Source organism: Orcinus orca, chromosome 18 (genome assembly GCF_937001465.1).
Source record: "Orcinus orca chromosome 18, mOrcOrc1.1, whole genome shotgun sequence".
NCBI classification, from domain to species: Eukaryota; Metazoa; Chordata; class Mammalia; order Artiodactyla; family Delphinidae; genus Orcinus; species Orcinus orca.
The window spans coordinates 66897672-66916263 of NC_064576.1; the positions used below are offsets into that span (position 1 = coordinate 66897672).

Genomic DNA, 18592 nt, shown 5'->3' on the forward strand with positions numbered 1-18592 from the left:
TTTTTTTTTTTTAAACCAGAGCCTAAAAAACCTGAGGGGTTTTTTGTTCATAAGGCAGAGAAAAACACAGCTGGCACTATGGCCAGCTTGAAGGGCATCAGACATTTGGTGGCACTGTTGAAAATGCAATTCATTAGTTGATAAGGCAGTTTAGTGAATAATATCCAGCAAGTTTATTAAACATTATAGTTTAAAAGATGTTTTCGTATTATTTGGGTCAGAATTCTGTATTGAGTATCTGACGTTCTTATTAAAAGAACAAGATTTTGGAATTGAGTCCATAAGTCGTGGACATCTTTGCTAGGAAATACGCTACTAGTCTATTAATTTGAATGCTTGATTCTGAAAGAATGTGTCTTTGTATTCTAAAATCTAAAACGCCGTATGACAGGACAGCACCTGCCATCCCAAACCACAGTGTGTCTGCATTATTAAACACCATTTGTGATGCTGCTGGAAGAAATTCAAGGATCAGAAGGCCCAGAAGAGAAAGTCTACATTTTAGACATTTCCTTACTGCTTTTCTGCTTGGAACACCGTTTGTCTACAGCACAAGCAATGACACAAGGGATGAAAGATCTCCCTGTTCTGGAAAACACAAACCTTCCCCTCAAATGCGGTAGCGTTAATGTTTCTTTTCTCCAGACCTCGACATCGTAAATCTGCCTTGTCTCAGCCATGTATTCCAATATTATAGATATCAGGTTTTCACAAACATCCGTAAAAGTCAGAAGAGCACACTTAGAGGCTCGTACATTTATAGTGCCTTCGACAGAGTTGGTTATGACAGCACAGTTAGTGTCCCAGCAAGAAAAACTCTGTTTCAGGGTCGCAATCTGAATCCTTTCTGGCCTGCCACAGGACAAATGCGTGCTTCTGGTCACAAAGGGAGATTGAATGAGATATAAGGATGGAAACAGCTCAAGTCACCAGGCTGATGGATTGGGGGATTATTACAATACTGGAAAGTAAAAGGCACATCACACAGACTAGGTGACCTTCAGGCATGTGGTGTACTAGAGTCACCACAAAACTTCTAGAAAGTCCTGTGAGGAAGCAGATGCATCAATGCCATGAATTTAACTTTTATTCCCATCGTGTCACCTGTCAGCTTTGATGAACTCGTCCCATGGAACGTGGTCATCTTAGCGCACCCAGGAGAATGTGCAGTTGACTCAAATGGCGCTGCAGTGACTGAAGTAGCGTTTGCCCGATTATATGCATCCTTTGGGTGAAGACTAAAATCTTTGAATTTCCTGATATCATTGGGCGTAATGGCAAGATACTGTTGGGCACAATGACAGTACGTAAAACTTCTCTTCCTACTTACTTTGTGCACAGTTAAGGCTGGATGGAATGGGGAGGAGGTTGAAGGGAGACAGGTAAGCAGAGCAGAAGTAGGTCAACTTTGCTTCTCGCCACCTCTTCATTATTAATTCAACTACAGACGCTCTCTCCCTTCTCTCTGCTCCACAGACAGCCGGCACCATGAGCCCATGCCGCCCCTCACCGCCTCCAGGCTCCCATCAGGCCAACCAAGTGGATAAACCCAAGGAAACAGAAGGAGGATCTTTTAGGACAAGCTGTGTTCACTGTTTAGAAATAGCATTGAAATGTGCAAATTGCTTTCTCAAGGAATAGATAGAGGGATGGAAGGATTCATTGTTAAAGTACTGCCTCGTGGCTGATCACAGTATTAAATATTTGGTATTGGTTCATCCTCTGAGCTTTGTGATATAGTTGTTACCCTGTTTGCTCTCGTGGGTCTTGGGTCCAGATACACCCCAAATTAACAAAGGAATCACAGGCTTAGGCTTTCAGTTCTCTCTTTGCCTCAGGAATACAAGTAATAATAAGTCAATGTTTCTTGCTATGTAACATTTAATGTATCAATAACTTGCTTAGTGCTATGCCTTTATCTCAAAATGGAATTAAGAAACCCACTCTTCAACCTTTCTCCAAGGATGTGGCAAAGCTGAATATTTTTTAAAGGATATTCCATAAAAAACAAACTGAAGAACATTTGTTTCTATGGTAAGAATAGAAAAAAAAAAAAAGAGCTCAGAATGACCCCTTATCTGAAGCCTGTTTGCAGATGAGAGTGTGGAAGAGTGAGGTGAGATACCTCAAAGCTGCCAAACCTAAACAGTGCGCAAAAGGATGCTAACGTTGAGAAAAAGAAATAAAAAGTCACGGAACATCCAAAGGACGGTGATGAGCCTGACTCAGTTAACGCCATCTGTTGTTGGGTAATAGGGTGGGGGGAGAGGTCGTCCCAAATGAATAGTCTAAGAGCCTCCCTTTCCGAGTGTTAAGACCAATTACTCCCTGGTGGTGGGTACGGTTACCTCCCGAGATTCTGGGCTGGGCACAGCACCTGGAGACTCAGGTAGTGGGACCGAGGATGTTTATTCTCTGTTTCTGTTTCCCCCCCGCAGAGCTCTCAGCATGGCGGCTCCTCCACTTCACTGGCATCCACCAAAGTCTGCAGCTCGATGGACGAGAACGACGGACCTGGAGAAGGTGGTGAGTTTGGGACTTGGTGTCTGAGGAGAAGGCTCAGCTTGTGCTTGGGCAGAGGACGGGCTGGCTAACTTTACACCCACCAGGAAACGGTCACTTCTCCAGCAGCATGAGCCTGAAGCAGCTTCAGAGGCTTGTAGCAAGGGGGTGGGATTGAACGTGGCTCCCACCAGGGACGGCATCTACTCCCGGGGGCCAGGAAGAGGGAGCTAGCCTAACGTGGAGACGTTTCCCATCCTCTGAAGGTATAAGCACCCTAACAAAGCCAGCTATTGCCCACTTTGCGAATAAAAGGGGGTAATTGTTGCCTTTGTTGTTCCAAATTCTGTTCACTTCTGGAACAAGAAAGACATCTTTACTTTTTTTTTTTTTTTTGCGGTACGCGGGCCTCTCACTACCGTGGCCTCTCCCGTTGAGGAGCACAGGCTCCGGACGCGCAGGCTCAGCGGCCATGGCTCACGGGCCCAGCCGCTCCGCGGCACGTGGGATCCTCCCGGACCGGGGCACGAACCCACGTCCCCTGCATCGGCAGGCGGACTCGCAACCACTGCGCCACCAGGGAAGCCCCTACATCTTGACTCCTTTGCTTGACCGTGATAGCCCTGCAGAGGCACTCTAACTTAAGTGAAGTCAACATGTGAAAATCTGGCTTTACAGAAAGAATGAATTGATGGCAATTGCAAAAATATTCTTTGGACCTTAAGTGAATTCCCTTCAGAAAGTGGTGAGATGATGTGGATTCCAGAATAGACTTTTTTGCTAACTCCTGGATTGTTTTAGATAAGCCTCTTCGGCTCTCCACATCTCAGTTTTTCTTCTACGAAATGGAGATTGTAATATATGCCTGTTTCCTCCCTGGGGGTTATTATCAGGCTCAAATCAATTACGAGAAAGTATTTCGAAACTAAAGTATAAAACTGATATGATCAAGCCACTGTTACAGAATCAGCACCCCTTATTTGTTTTAAATAATATGATTTAATTTTCCAATAAAGTACCATTAGGGGGAAACATTTTTATTATGTTATGTGTGATACCTGACTTACCCAAGGATTATTTCTTGACTACCATGCAATATCAGACTTTTTTGGTATTTCCAGAAGTATGAAATTCAGAAGCCTCTTTTGTTCCAATGTGTTTTATTTACCTAATGAAATGAAATGGTCCTTGACGGAGCCTTTTTGGCTAACTCTTCTTAGCCAAAAGCCTAAAAGATACATTTTTTTCAATAGTCAGGAAAAAAATCCCAAGCCATGTGCTCCGGATGGGTGCCCAGTGGAAGGAAGGATGGAAGTACCTCCCTACATTTCCCATCTGAAGCCAGGGTTGCCGCTGACAGCTAAGGATGGTTACTTTTACTATCCGTGTAGTGAAGAGCCTTAAGACCGCGTCATCCGAGAGATATTTTGTAAATCCGGGTGCTCTGCAGTGGATTTGAAACTTCTCCGACCATTTTCTGTAATAACCATGGGCTAGACAAAAATCCCCAGTCTGATTCCTTCAAACGGAGGCAAAACTGTGGCTTCTTTGGGGTGAGATGGAGGGGGTGGGGGGGAGTGGAGGTAAGTGCCCAGGTCTCGCTTTATTCCGGAGACCACTGAGATAGCTTCTAGTGGGTTAAACGTAAAATGTCACCCGTAAAGAGGTGAAGAGGTTGCAGAAATGCCGAGGACAAAAGCAGTGGCAGAAAATGTCCTACGTTTGTACACACTTTCCAGAAATTTCCTCCACTCTAGAATCCAGAGTGGTGCAGACTGGACATGATCACAAAACCAGAATAAGTAAGGGTCCTAAAGCAGATATCTGCTGATTGTGAGTTTCCATTTCCCGTTCCCCAACCCTGCAGACTAAACTCAATGAGAACACGGAAATCACCAAGAAAGCCCATTTGCCACCTACGGTTTTAATTTTATTTTGAGAAGAAATGTTTAGTCTCAGTTTATGATTAAAGGTCAGGAAAGGAGCACATTTAGAAAGCACACTAGGCTTCCATCACATTTTGTATTCAGGTTGCCTGAGGGAAAGCCAGGATTTATAACTTTGAAGCATGTAAATTTTAGAGCCCAGCTATAAAAGCCTTTTTATACCCCTAAGATGTTAAAGGTTATCCACTATATTTATGTGACCTAAGTGTGGCTTATTTAGTTTTATGGCCTTAGATATTTAAAGCATTATTAGGCATTTGTAAAATATTTCAAAATGCATTTTAAGGGGGAAAATGCGTTGTGTTAGTGGCACTAACATAGTTGAAACTACAAAACTGTTCTGTTCACAGACATAATAGATATTGCAGTTTTAACTCAACATCCGGTGAGAAATTTGTCTAAAATCTGCTCATTGATACTGGGGAGGGGTAGCAATCAGTGCTTAGTTCATAAGGAATTTTACGGAGATCTCTATTTCAGGATGTAGTAAAGCTAAGTGTCCAAACAGCAGGCATTTCTCATGCTTGTACAATGTCAAGCGGCCCAGAGTCCCTTACGAACCGCATCTTCCTCCCTACCTAGGAATGTCATTTTTCTGGACACCATGGGTATGCAGTAAACGCTATTGATCAAATTGGCATGAAATGAAAAGTGAAACTTCCTCCTCAGAATCCCCACTGCGGCAGAAAGCATAAGTTGCATTTACCTAGGTGGCAGTGGACCCCATACATTTTACGTTTCCTTTTAGTTTATCATTCGTCTTAGTAATAATGGTTGATGATGCAATGTCGGCAAGGAGGTGGGAGTCGGGGACTGGCCTCCCTATACAGAAAATGACATATTGACGCTGAATCAGTTCCAGTCTATTAGATGATACTTCTAAACGTCTCTTTTGTGCAACATCTGTGTTCCCTTTTCTACCAATAAAAACATACTAATGATTCTTTCAGAAGTGCTGGAGGAAGGCTTCCAGATTCCAGCCACAATAACAGAACGATATAAAGTCGGAAGGACAATAGGAGATGGAAATTTTGCTGTTGTCAAGGAATGTGTAGAAAGGTGAGAAGGATATCATTTGCATTGAGCTTTAAAGGAAGCACTTGGCGTTATGTTTTCCAAGACAGCGTCTTTATTTGCGGTCTGTGGCACATATGGAATAGGTTAATGTCTCAACTCCAGATGTAAAAAATATTTAAAAGAAAGAAAAGCCCATCTAACAACAGATTTGAAAAATGTAGTGATTCCTGGGGACAATCTATAAATTAAGGACTTAGATTTTTCTTTTTAATGTACTCAGCAAAACTTTGCCAGAGCTTTCAGGTAAGTCCTTTTATTTTGTTAAAACAAGCAAGCAAAAAGAACTATTGAATAGTTTTTTCGGCACTGTTTTGAGACATTTTGTGAAGGTCAGAACATTCTTATATGGGGTGTGTATCTCTAACATATAACTTTCATAAAATTAAATACAGTAACTTCAAAAAACTTCAAAATGTATCTGTTCTGATCCTGACAAAAACAGCATTTAATACATTCAAATGTTTTTAAAATGAATGAACTAGGCACTCCTGTGGGCCAAAGGGAAGGACTTGGAGTGAAAGGTTTACCCCTGGGACCTTGATACCTAATCAAGGACAGTAGCTGGGGCTACTGGTTGGAGAAGTGACAAGTAATAGTCATAGCCCAGATCAAGACCACCTCAAACCCTAAGCCCAGCGTGAGATTTGGAGTTCGTTTCTTACGGGGGACCTGGTCAGCCAGCAACTTCCTCTCAGGGCTGCTGAGCAGAGTACTGGAAAGGCGGGGGCTCCCACCTGGTTCCTTCAGGGAGTGTGTCCGCTGGCGCCCTGGGGGCTGGTCTGGGGTGAGCACCTTCCCCACTGCTCTTCTCTGCTCCCCTTTCGCCTACTCCCTGGGAGAGGGCCCTATGCGCTGCCCGAGTTCTCAACACTGTGTGGAAAGAATGCTTTAATCTCCACCTCCACTCAGAGAGGATGTCTCAGACTAGAGGCTCTGTCTGCAAGACCCAGAACTTATTTTTCTCCAAGTCCGTTGACTTAGAAATGAAGATCTGTGCCACATTAGAGCTGGACGTCTGCCCAGGGCTTCAGACACTGTGAGGGTCCTGAGTTTGGCCAGTGACCACTGATTTGCTTCCCTTCACCCTTTGCCCGACTGAGGTAGTGGCGCCCTCCTTAGGCTCCCCTGGAGCAGTGGGTCTCAGACTTTGCCCCACTCAGCATAGCAGCTGGGCCAAGTCATTCCTGAGGACGGTGACAGCGACCCCTAGAGCAGCCGCTGTGTGTCGGGGACGGGCATGAGTGACAGGCAGCTTGAAAATTCCCTTTGCTAATCCTGCTGCCCCGCTTTCCCCTCCCCCTCATTCCCCCACTCCCACCATGAAGTTTGACCATCTGTTGCATGACTGCGAAATATAGAAATTTTCCCGTGACCTTCCTGGGCCTCACACCTCCTCAAACAGGAGCAGCCACTGTTTACTGAGCATAAACTACATACAAGGCCCTTAACCTATGATACTTCATTTAATTATCATAATAATCCCATAGTTATGGGATTATTATATATAATCCCAAACTGTTTCCATCTCATATAAAGAACGCCCAGAGAAGCTAGATGCCCAAGTAAGTTAAGTACTCAGCTAGTAAGTACTTAGCAAGGCAAGGATTCAAGTTCAGCTCCAAAACCCACGCCTTTCGACCGCTCTGCACCAGTGCCTCCTGCCTCGGACCAGGGGTCTTCTGTAAGAAAGTGGCTTCGCTGAGCCAAAGTCACACACAACACATTTGTCCCTGTACAAAGAAGACAGAAGTTAAGTCGGGAAAGCCATCCCCAGAGTAATGGGTGGAAGCGTGTGTGCGTTTATATAATTTTATATTTCATTGATACTTTTACTGATAGCAGGCCCAGCCCTTTTAAACTTAATTTCCTCTGCAGCAGAAAACCCCGTGTCTGGCAGATCCCCGTGCCCTTCCCCCGCGGCGCCTGGTGCCTTGCCAGGGTGCGTCATCTGTTGAGTCTGGAGTGGTGGCCATGTGCTCGTCCTCGGATCACGATAGCATCTCAGTCCCACAGTCCTGGTCTTCCCATGATAGAAATTTATCATTTCTCCATCCTGAATTAATTTCTTTCTTTCTGGTTTGCATTGTGTGCGTTTTGCATGAGTTCACATCTTGGGTCTCATACGAATCGTCAGAGTCTAAACACCAGATTGCCCCCCAAAAGTGTTAGTATTCCGCTCCCGCGGAACAAGGACATATGGCATCTGCCCTCTCTCCCCAGAGGTATCACGAAACAATCTTTTAATATTTTCCAGAGGTCCAGGAAAATAAAAGGGAACTAAGAATGTTTTGAATGGCACACATTGCTTGCGGGGGTACATTCTGTCATATTTTAAAGGAGGAATATGTATTAAAAAGAGCAAGTACGCCTCTCCTCCGTTAATAATATGCTGTCACAGGGAAGGTTTTCCTGCAATAATGGATGCAGTAACGTTGCTGCAGAGGCCGTCCCTCCCCTGGTCCCGTGCCAGCACATCCCATCGTAGGGGATGCCAGGTCTGCTTCGATTTCTGCCTATCTCCCCATAGCAGTCTCGAGTGGCCTCAGGAGCCCCGAGGACATGCTAAAGGATGTCGGTGGACTTTTGAAGCTGTCTTGCGGAGCCTTTCGAAGCCCCAAAGAAAACTCAAGAAGCTGAAAAGCACTAAGAAGAGATCCGAGCACGGGTAGGGGGCTCACAATGAGATGCCCTTCATCCCTGGCTTCCTGGCTCTGTGTGGACTAATTACCGTTCAAGCCACGGGTACCGGCAATGCGGTCGTGAGCAGGGACAGTGTCGCAGGTGGCTCCTGGCCCTCCTCCCCACCTGCACTGCTTGCACGTTTTGGCACCGTAGGCATCAGAACTGGATTAAAATTCTAGCTGCTCGTGATTCCCTCTTTCTCTCCTCCACTTGTAAACCCAAAGAACTGCACAACGAAAGTGCTGGCAATGAAGGTAGGCAGGCCCAAACCCACCCGAACGAGCTAAGACTTTAGCGTCAGCAACATGGGTTGCATCCACCTAGACAATCTTCAGAATTTTCAAGAACCGGGTACCTATAGTTGGAAGGCATTTCCTTCTGAAGTGGGATTTGGAGGATGAATCAGCATGAAGAACTTTAAGTATCTCTCAGCTACCTGACAGCGTTCTTTCCTCTTTCCTTCCTAAAGATGCTCTGGCACCTGATAGCCATAGGGCCCAAGTTCAAATTCAAAATAAAACTCTACTCTGAAGATGTTTGACAAGACACTGGGATGCCTCAGTTTTCTGCTTTACAGAGGAGGCTGAGATTTAGCTTTTTTTTTTTTTTTTTTTTTTTGCGGTACGCAGCCCTCTCACTGTTGTGGCCTCTCCCGTTGCGGAGCACAGGCTCCGGACGCGCAGGCTCAGCGGCCATGGCTCACGGGCCCAGCCACTCCGTGGCATGTGGGATCTTCCCGGACCGGGGCACGAACCCGTGTCCCCTGTGTCGGCAGGCGGACTCTCAACCACTGCGCCACCAGGGAAGCCCTGAGATTTAGCCTTATTATGATTAATTGGTAAACAAAGGGTGCTGTTTACCAACCCCTCTTTCCTGGGGGAGAGGGTCTTTCTGTCACTGTCCTAACTGCCACCAGCCTCTGGAGTTTTCACAACTCCACCAACATGTTTGGAGCCCCTGCTAGTTCAGGCCTATGCTGGGCCATCTCCAGGGCTACAAAGAGAGTCAAGACGGGGCCCCTTTGCTTGAGAACCTGACGCGTAAGCAAAGGACTGCCTTGAAATTCAGTAAATGCCATGTCAGAGGAATGCCTGGGAAACCACATTTCCTCTTCCACATGATCTTGATAAAAATCTTCAAAACAGAGCAAACAACCAAAAGCCCGTTGGTCCAGAGCACCCTTTTCACAAACATTCTGCTGCCCTCCAGGGCTGAGGGCAAGGGTGAGAAGAAGACTGCCCCAGGGCTGAGAATCATTCAGTTAAACAAGACAGCTTTCTCCAAACCATTTTTAGTACAAACCTGAAAAAGTAGATTTAGTCCAAGTTTGTAAAATTCAGACATTTCTCCCTAGTAGTTCGAGCTCTAGCCTTGGGTCAAACTTAATAGGAAAGTGACTTTACAAATTGAGTTCCTGTAGACAAGGAGGAAAACAAAGCTTGTTCTGCTGTTGCCGCTTTGGCTGCGGCATTTGAGGTTTCTGTAATTTCATGAAAGGTCAAGAATATAATTTCAGGAGCATACAAGCAAATGGTCTGGACGTTCCACAGCAACCCAGGTGTCTTCTCTTCTTCTCGACACACGGAACTGTAGACTCCTTGAGGTCAAAGACCAGGTCTCCATCACCTCTGTAGCCACCAAAGAACCATGCTCATGACTGCTTGCTGAATGATTACCTGCGGGCAGTGGTCCTCAGAGTTTAGGGTACGGAGGAAGGCAGATATTTTTGAGGTTTTATTTCTTGCCAAATGTTTTCATTTACCAACTTAAAGCAAGCGGTGAAGTTTTTATTCTTATGGTGTACATTTAGTCCTAACACCTGTTTTTAGTCTCATTTTCCAGATTCAGCTACTTTCCTATAAACATGCACTTCTAGTAATTAAGGATTTTATTGTGACTTTATAGTTCTGTCCTCAAGGAATCCAGAAAGAAACCTTTCAGTATTAATTTTGGTGGTCCTCCTCAGGGCTCACTGTCTGGTATAAAATATGGGTAAATCTAATTGAGTGTTTAATCCTATTTTGTAAGGTTCTGGGTAGTCAACCCACAAGGTCCTTTTTCCTAGTAAACTCTAGGGCCACTGCAACGCAGGTTTGCTTGCATTTTCCCCTCAGCTGTAGGCTTAGCATCTAACCTGATTGTTCGGTGTCCTGGAAGCCAATACACCCTCTTGTTCCCTGGGGATTCTGTTCCTTGTCTGTCCGGCTGTAGAGGAGGATTTTCAGCCTTCCCGGGTCCCACACCAGCTCTTTGCTTTGAGTGTAGCAAGGCTGAAGTGTTGCTCATTCTAGGGAAACAGGATCAATTGGTAGCCATGGAGAGGACAAAGCCAAGAAATTCCTGGATCTTCTGACAAGCACCATCCCACATCCATCCCCTTTGTGGAGGCACTGAGTCCAAGTGTCGGCTTCATTCTAGCTCTCTGTACCTGCCTGGGACTGCTGGCTTTTATCAAAGCTGTCAGACCAAGAGTTCAGATTCCCTGCCATCAAATGAAACATCTTAAACTAGATAGGAAATTGCTCATGTATTCCAGTCTTAGATTTGCTTTGTCATCATTTTTAGTGATTCACGAAAAGCAGAATCCAGAAACACTTCAGCTTTTAGTTTTCCTCGATTAAATATTTTCAAATTTGCAAACAGACCCTTCAGAAGCCTCTTAAGAAGAGTTACTGAAAGGGACCCTGTGCTCCTTCTGTGATGCGAGGATTCCCCTCGTAGATGAGTAATTTCACGTTCTCATTTATCTGTTTGCGCGTACATTTTAAACTTCTAATGGGAAGTATTTTGTTGGCCCTCTAACTGAAGTGCTTTTCCTCCACCCCCATCCCATAGTACACACACAGCCTTGCTGAGGGTCTGGCGTTTATGTGGGGTCGTCTAGCACCCCAAGCCCTGCATTTAGCCAAGGCTGACTCAGCCTTTCTCCATCATGTTCTCTGCCCACACGGGGGCCTGAAGAATCAACAGAGGCATACTTGGGGCTCTCGGTCCATTTCTTCACGAGCCTGAGGCAATTCGGGTTGCGCTGGGTACCCTGCACCCGGGCAGGGGAGCCGCCCTGAGGCAGAGGGGTTTAACCTCCTCGCATCCGAACCACAGCGCTCTCTAGTGGAGAAAATCAGCTTCAAAATGATGGTTTCAATCTAGTTTCATTCCTCAGGTACAATTATAACAACTTGGTCAATGTTTACGGTTTTCCGCAGGCTAGGACCCTGAAGGTCCTGGAGGTATAGCGGAAGAAGTATTTTTAGAAGTAAATGACAGGAGTGGTTTCTAAGATGCCCTTGAAACACACTGTCAATATCTGGCCTCATGATGTGTTTGGAGGCGCATCACTTTCTTGCTCTTGCCGTAATGTACACCTAGGAAATTCTCCATACTGAAGCTTTTAAAACCCTATTTTAAACTTTTGTTCTTGATCACCTTCACTCCCATTGTATTCATTTGGACCCCTAAAATTGGCCTTTATCTGTAGGTGAAAAGCTAGACTCTCTTGGTTTCCCCAGCAGATATGAAATGGCAGTGCTTGTGGAGTAGTGGTTTCTGACGATTATGAAGTATGCGTCGTGTCCTTTGACGGTGGACCTGTCGTGGTTGGCGCTGCAGTGTCTGGGAAATGGTGACACAAATGAGGAAGCTGTTTACAGCTGCAGTGTGACTAAGCCCTCCTTCCCACACCCACCGCGGAGGAGGGGCAATGTTGGCGGGGCTGCACGCGAAGCAGAGACCCCAAGAGCTCCAAGTTCTGACCTTAGTGCTGCCGTGAGGCTTTGGCAAAGCGAGTTCATTTTCGTCGTCACCTCCATTTCACTTCTATCAAATGAGACAGCGATGAAAGGCCCAGGAGGTCACGGGATGCTCAGTTAATGGCTGCATCCCTTTCTATATTCCTTGAGCACCTCATCCACTGGTTCTCCAGTGGAACACACAGGGGTGCAGACAACCCAAGTCTGAAGAGTGTGAACTGCGTCTTGAGAGTTGTCAGTGTGGCCGTGAGAGCCATTCAGAAAACTGTCACAGCTACACTTCACTTCGTGGAGAGAGAACTTCAAGAGAGACTGGGAAGAAGACGGGCAGAAACTCACATCCTGACCACACCACTTCAGAGGGAGGGGCAGAGCACAGCCACCTTGCAGGGGGACTTATGCATGGGACTAGCAATGGCAGCAATTTTATTACAAGTATGACAGTGTTAGCAGCTTGTGAATGTTTCTATGCTAGCATGTCCGTTGTCCTTACACTTGGTCAGCCCCTTAAAGTTCACTTATTTCTTTTAAAAAAGGAAAAGAGAATTTTTTACAAAATAGTTACACCACAATGCAAGATCAATGCGGTAAGAAATGAATCCTTAAGATGATGCAACAGATCTGAAATTAAGTTGTTTTTATTTTATTTTTTTTTAAACTTTCTCTTTGCAGGTCGACTGCTAGGGAGTATGCTCTGAAAATTATCAAGAAAAGCAAGTGTCGAGGCAAAGTATGTATAAGGTTTATTCTTATGAAAATACAGTGTTTTGGAGGCAGAACGAAACACAAAGATGAGCTCCCGAATAAACATAAATTTACGCTAGGAGTTGTGGAACAGAATGTTGTATATGTATTAGGATATAACTTTATTCTATAGATAGTCCTGGAATAAAAGTTAGTTGGAATGATTGGATGTTATTTCTGTTCTTTCTCTGTGTTTGCCTCTTTGCTTACTTCTTCTATTACTTTTGTGATCTAAGTTTCATTTCATCCTTCTATATGCAGTTATACTTAACATGGTAGGTTCTGAAATTACAACCATCTTCTCAGGACCTTCACCATCTCTTGGCAGTTCTAGGCTGTGTGAATATCAGAATTTAAGATAGACTCCATATATTTTACCCAAAATACATCTCCCTTGATCTTCAAATAGTATAGTTTTGTTCATTCGAGTCCGCTCCTCATGTATTTTGATGTGTATCTTGATTAAGGTAACTTTTGCCTTGAACAGGAGCACATGATCCAGAACGAGGTGTCTATTTTAAGAAGAGTGAAGCACCCCAATATCGTTCTTCTGATCGAAGAGATGGATGTACCAACTGAGCTGTATCTTGTCATGGAATTAGTCAAGGTGTGTATTTTGGAGAAAGATAAACCTGTACGAGGCGCCCCACTCTTCTATACAATAGAGCGCTCTCCTTTATTTCCTCCCACCAACATCCAGTCTCTTATTTCTGTGCATTGGCATAATGGTTAAGAGTATTAGCACTAGAATTACACTCAAAAGTTCAAGTCCCAGCCTTGACCTAAATAGCTCCCTGATCTTAGGCGTACCTCTCTGTACCTCGGTTCTGTCCTATGTAAAATGAGGATAATAATTGCTAGGAATAAAAATGGCTAGGAATGCTATTGTGAGGGTAAGAGGGATGTCTTTCACCAGCTTCTGTGACACAGAAAGTATTAGATGCCAATACAGTTGTGGTTACTGTTGTAGCAGAAGTCGTTCACTTTTCCAGGAACTATATCCAGAAGTATCATCATTATAAGAGCAGGCTTTAAACTTTTAGACACGACCATAATAGAAAAATAGCACCATCTTAATAATAATGTGAAGAGTCTGCCACCTTTCGCTGAAGGTTACAATCTCATCCTGTCACATAAAATTAAGTTGTTATTCTACTCAGTCATAGAATATGGGAATGGCCAAATGTTGACGATGGTTGAGTCTAGGTGAAAGGTAACCCCCTTGTTCCCTCTACTTCCATACTTGAAAATTTCTTAATTAGAAATTAAATTTAAAAATTTAAAAATTGAATGTTTCATTTTCATGAAGTCGTAGTTTTCTCAAGCCTTTTCTATTATGTTACTCTAACTGAAGGCATAAGTAATTTCTACTTTAGTTGTAAAGTGATATAAGTTAGTCACATCATCTTCTCCATCAGCGGTGTGCCAGTGAGCAGCTAGGGCTCCAGGAACCCTGTTTAGAATCGCTCAGCTGAGCTGGTGGTGGGAATCAGCACCCTGGAATATGGGGTTTCCTTTTGTAAAGATTTAAGACCAGGCAAGCATTTAATCAACTAATCTGTTACTATATAGAAGAGTGTTCGTTCTAGGGCCTGTAAACTTTCATTATTCAGAATTTCTTTGCTTTACTTCTGTTGGCCTTTTTTACCTTGGTGGTTATTTATGTTTATAGATGAAGCCTGTTCTTTTTCTACTTCAAGTTAAGATTTGTTTCTCTGAGGGTGAGGGCTTTTTTGTTTGTAGTAACACAGGTTACTGTCACGTTTGAGAGTAAGGGAGATAAAAATGCTAACCGTTTATTCCAACAAAGAAAGGTCAATTTCATTTATTCAGAAGATTTTCATGTTGGCACTTAATGACCAAATATAGTTTGGTAATTATCAACATTGTCCATTAACAGCCTTTGTGAATTCTCTCTGGGTGCTGGGACTCCTCAGTTGAGCCACTGTATCGTACCCTTACATTTAGTCTGACCGAGAACCACCGTGAGGCCAGGTCTGAAAGCATCCCGAGAAGTGAAGGCCAACCCCAGGCTTGACCTGAAAGTCTCCCACGACATCCCCCCTGAGGAATTTCGCTTGGCCTGTGCTTGTCAAACCCTGAGAGGCCAGTAGGATGCCCAGGAGGGCCTGAAGCTGTAGGATAAATGAGGCCTGTGTTCCAGAAAACAGTGAAGTGACAGTTCTTAAGAGTGAAATTCCATAATTACCAAGAACGGGACTTCAGGCTTCTGGCTGCAGACGTAAACACATGCACAGTGCTTGTGTGTTCAGAGGAAGGGAGGCCTGTGGACGGGGTGGCCCTGGGGTCCATTGCTAAGGGATCATCACGAGTGAGAAAGACAAAGGGAGTAGAGGGGACACTGCAGGAAGCGGCTCTACTGAGGATGGGTATGGAGTGAGGAGGGAGTGTGACCTGTTCGGGTGACCAGGGAAGACATACCCTACCTGGAGCATTAATGTAACTGGTCTAGGTAGAGGCAGGAGATGAGGTTAAGAAAGTTGGAACGAAGGTTGGGGGCAGAACGGGGAGAGCCATGGGAAAGGAACGCTGATTTCATGACAAGAGAAAGAAACGTCGAGTGGGAAGGTGACAGTCCGTGCACACAGTGCTTTGCGTAAAGAGCCGGGGGACGGCCTAGAAGGCTGTGTCAGAGGCACGCCTTAAAGGGAGGACTGGTAAGATCTGTTGACTGATTTGCAGAAGGTGAAGAAGAAATGAGTTTACAGGCTGCCTGGAGCCTAGATAACCAGGACGATGGTGGAGGCTTGGCAGGCCCTACACAGGGTCCGGCGTGCTTTTCACGCGAACCGCAGTGAAAACCCCGCCTCCCGAGGTGGTATGGAAACAACTGCAAACCCGCACATAGCAGCCTTGCCTTTGCGCGAGACAGAATGTTGAGAGGGAAAGTGTTCATTTGGAACAAAACGTACGTGCTTAGCTTGGGAACTGCTGCGGCTGAAGGGTCAGTGGGAGACACTCCCCTCCCCCGAGCAGAGATTATACAGAGTCACAGAGGGCCAGGTCAGGATTTGAAAATTGTCAGCCTACAAGTGCTCTATTTTGCGTTTGCTATTTAAAAAGAAAAATTAAACCTCTTAGCGCATTAGGTAACAGATGAACACAGTCAGCCACTGGGCTCGGCTCCCTGGGACCTCGTGTGCAAGAAGGATGCACACATTGTCAGTAAATCAGACCCAACTTCGCTGAAAGCATTTCAAATAAATGAATCTAAAATTGGAGCCTAAAATCTTTGTTTCACCAAATAACGATAAATTAGCCAGGAACAATGGAAACAAAAGTTCAGATGAATAATGGTACTAGAAAACTTTCTTTGAAATTTCTCCACCCTCCTCCCTCTCTTTCTCTTTCATCTTTGGAGTGACAGTTTCTGGTCCTTTTCTCTGTTCTTACAAAGAAGCACATTATTGAAAAAGAAAACACTACGCCCACTCCACGAGACCTAAATCTAGAGAAGAAGAGAATGTGTGTGTGTGTGTGTGTGTGTGTGTGCGCGTGCGCGCGTGTGCGCGTGCGTGTGTGTGTGTGGTGGTAATTTCACAAGGCAGCAGAGCATTTTGTTAAGGGTGCAGTTTGCAGTGTTACCTGTTTCTCATTTTGGGAGATTTGGGATTAAGAGTTTGACCTTCTGCTGGCGGTTGGCATGAGGCAGGTAGCACATGCCACCAGGATTCCCAGGTGTCACAAGGCCTCTGCCCTGGAGACCTGGCTCCGCTTCCCCTCCCTGGCTGGGAGTTTAAAGGCAGAGAATCCTCTCTCTTTCCTTTGAGCTCTGGAGGAAATGTCACTGGCTCTCACAGTGGGGAGAGAAATCACTATAAGGTCTCCGGGCCTTTGAGAGAGAGGTGGCAGGAAAAGCCCTCGGAACCCAGAGACCCTGAACGCATCCTTCACTCCCTTTATAGCGTGTCACGCGCCTCTCCAGGCAGCGCCATTGGACCATCTGTTAATGTGCTTTTCCTCCTGCTGTTCTGTCTCAGGGAGGAGACCTCTTCGATGCCATCACTTCCACTAACAAATACACTGAGCGAGACGCCAGTGGGATGCTGTACAACCTGGCCAGCGCCATCAAATACCTGCACAGCGTCAACATCGTCCACCGTGACATCAAACCAGAGAATCTGCTGGTAAGAGGGATTCCAACTGCAGGATGTCTTGAGTTCCAAGCATTCATGAGTGAATATGAGCATTTCTCTCTTTTTTTCTTTTCCATTTTCTTAAAATCAAAAATGACTGCAGAGGCTGTTTTCCAGCTGGCCTTCAGTAACTAGCTGGAAACTAGTCTTTTAAGTTGATCTGTCAGGGTTAGTGTACCGTTAGGAGCACTTAATTTATTAGCAAATAAAAACCCGAGGCAGGGGGACAGGAATAGAGCTCAAGAAATCTAGGGCTGTGGTTAAGACCATGGGCCGGGCCAGGCCAGTCACGAGGAGTATTTACACTTACATTATTTATCAACAGCACTTTGTGTTAGAAAACTTCTACTTGGAAAAAAAAAAAAAAAAAAGATGGAAGCCTTTTTAGACTTTGTCTTAATCTCCCAATTTACATCCTAATAATCTGATCTCAGAGCTAAGAGAATAAATCATTGTGAGTTTTCAAGACACCAGCCCCTCAGCATAAAAATAACCATGATGAAGACAGATTTAAAGATCAGAGACATTTTGTCCTCCCTTTAGGCCCGTTTGGTTTGCTTTTCATGAACTTTGTATCTCTGGGGAAACACTGAGAGTTCTCCATGCAAGGAAAGGAGGATGCTCTCCTAATCCCATTGTTAAGGGGACAGTATTGAAAGAATTCAGGAGACAGAGGCTGGGCATCGGGGAGCTATAACTAGTGAATGTGGGAGTATCATAAATTTTGTTGGCTATTCAGGGTGGAATTTTAATGAAATATATTCAGTTTCTCACCCCCACCCGAGATGCTAGTTCTTCTTTTACTTTCATTATCCAACCCCAAGAGTCATGTATTATGTGACTGTTAGTTTGTCCATCTCTTCAGAAATCTGGGAAATGAGGATTCTCTTTCTAAAGCAGTGTTTCTCCAACGGTGGTCCAAAGACGCCCTGCATCAGAATTACTCCCAGATGCCTGTTAAAAATGTAAATTTCTGAGCTTCCCTGCAGCCCCACCAAATCAGAATCTGGTGACTGGTGACAGGGTGCAGATCTGCATTGCAGCCAGCTCCCCACGTGAGCTGAATGAACGCTCAAGTTTAACGGCAGATGAACAGCCCAACTCCCACCACCAATAAAGGCTGTTAAGACCTGCTTCTGTGGAGACCACCAGTGCTCACCCCATGCTAAGGGCTTCACTCTTGGTATTTCATTCCATCCTCACAACAGCCATACGGGGTAAGGTCTATTACTGTCCCATTTCACAGGTGAGGAAACGGGGTGCCTAGAAGTCGAAAGACCCCCTCGAGGTAATCACAGCTCTTAAGTGGAAGGGCCAAGGTCACAACCTATGTCCTACTCCAAAGCCCAAGCTTTTAACCACTAGACTACATAAAGCCGTGAATTAGGGAGAGAGGTTTTCTATGTGCTTGCTCTGTGCCATGGACTGTGCCAGGGAACAGAGAGGCATATGCCTTCACAGAGGGGCATTCAGGTAGGAAAAGTAGGCATTCAAGAAATAAATACACAAGCAATTAGTTAATTGCAGTTAAGTTAGTAATCTTGTAGCTACTGGCTAATGAAGGTGGTTGAGGTCAAATGATGGAGTTCTGACTTAATTGCCCCTCAAATTCCACATCTCCACAGTAGCCTAAACATTCTCTTCTGCATAGTGCCTTGTCTGCACTCATTCTTCCTGTGTCCTGACATATGTAGGATTGTCTCATGGGAACGGACTTACAACTGAGCCTTTGTTT

At 44.9% G+C, this 18592-nt stretch overlaps 1 protein-coding gene across 4 annotated transcripts in view; it reads left to right on the top strand.

Moving 5' to 3' along the window:
* The window catches only part of DCLK1 (doublecortin like kinase 1), a 324978-nt gene that overhangs the window by 260373 nt on the left and 46013 nt on the right, over window positions 1–18592 (top strand). For all 4 annotated transcript variants that reach the window (XM_033410091.2, XM_033410089.2, XM_049701368.1 and 1 more), the window contains 5 exons: window positions 2439–2526; window positions 5399–5507; window positions 12629–12686; window positions 13188–13307; window positions 16702–16848. In XM_033410091.2, the coding sequence (XP_033265982.1) occupies window positions 2439–2526; window positions 5399–5507; window positions 12629–12686; window positions 13188–13307; window positions 16702–16848 (522 nt within the window). The remainder of the gene's footprint in view (window positions 1–2438; window positions 2527–5398; window positions 5508–12628; window positions 12687–13187; window positions 13308–16701; window positions 16849–18592) is intronic.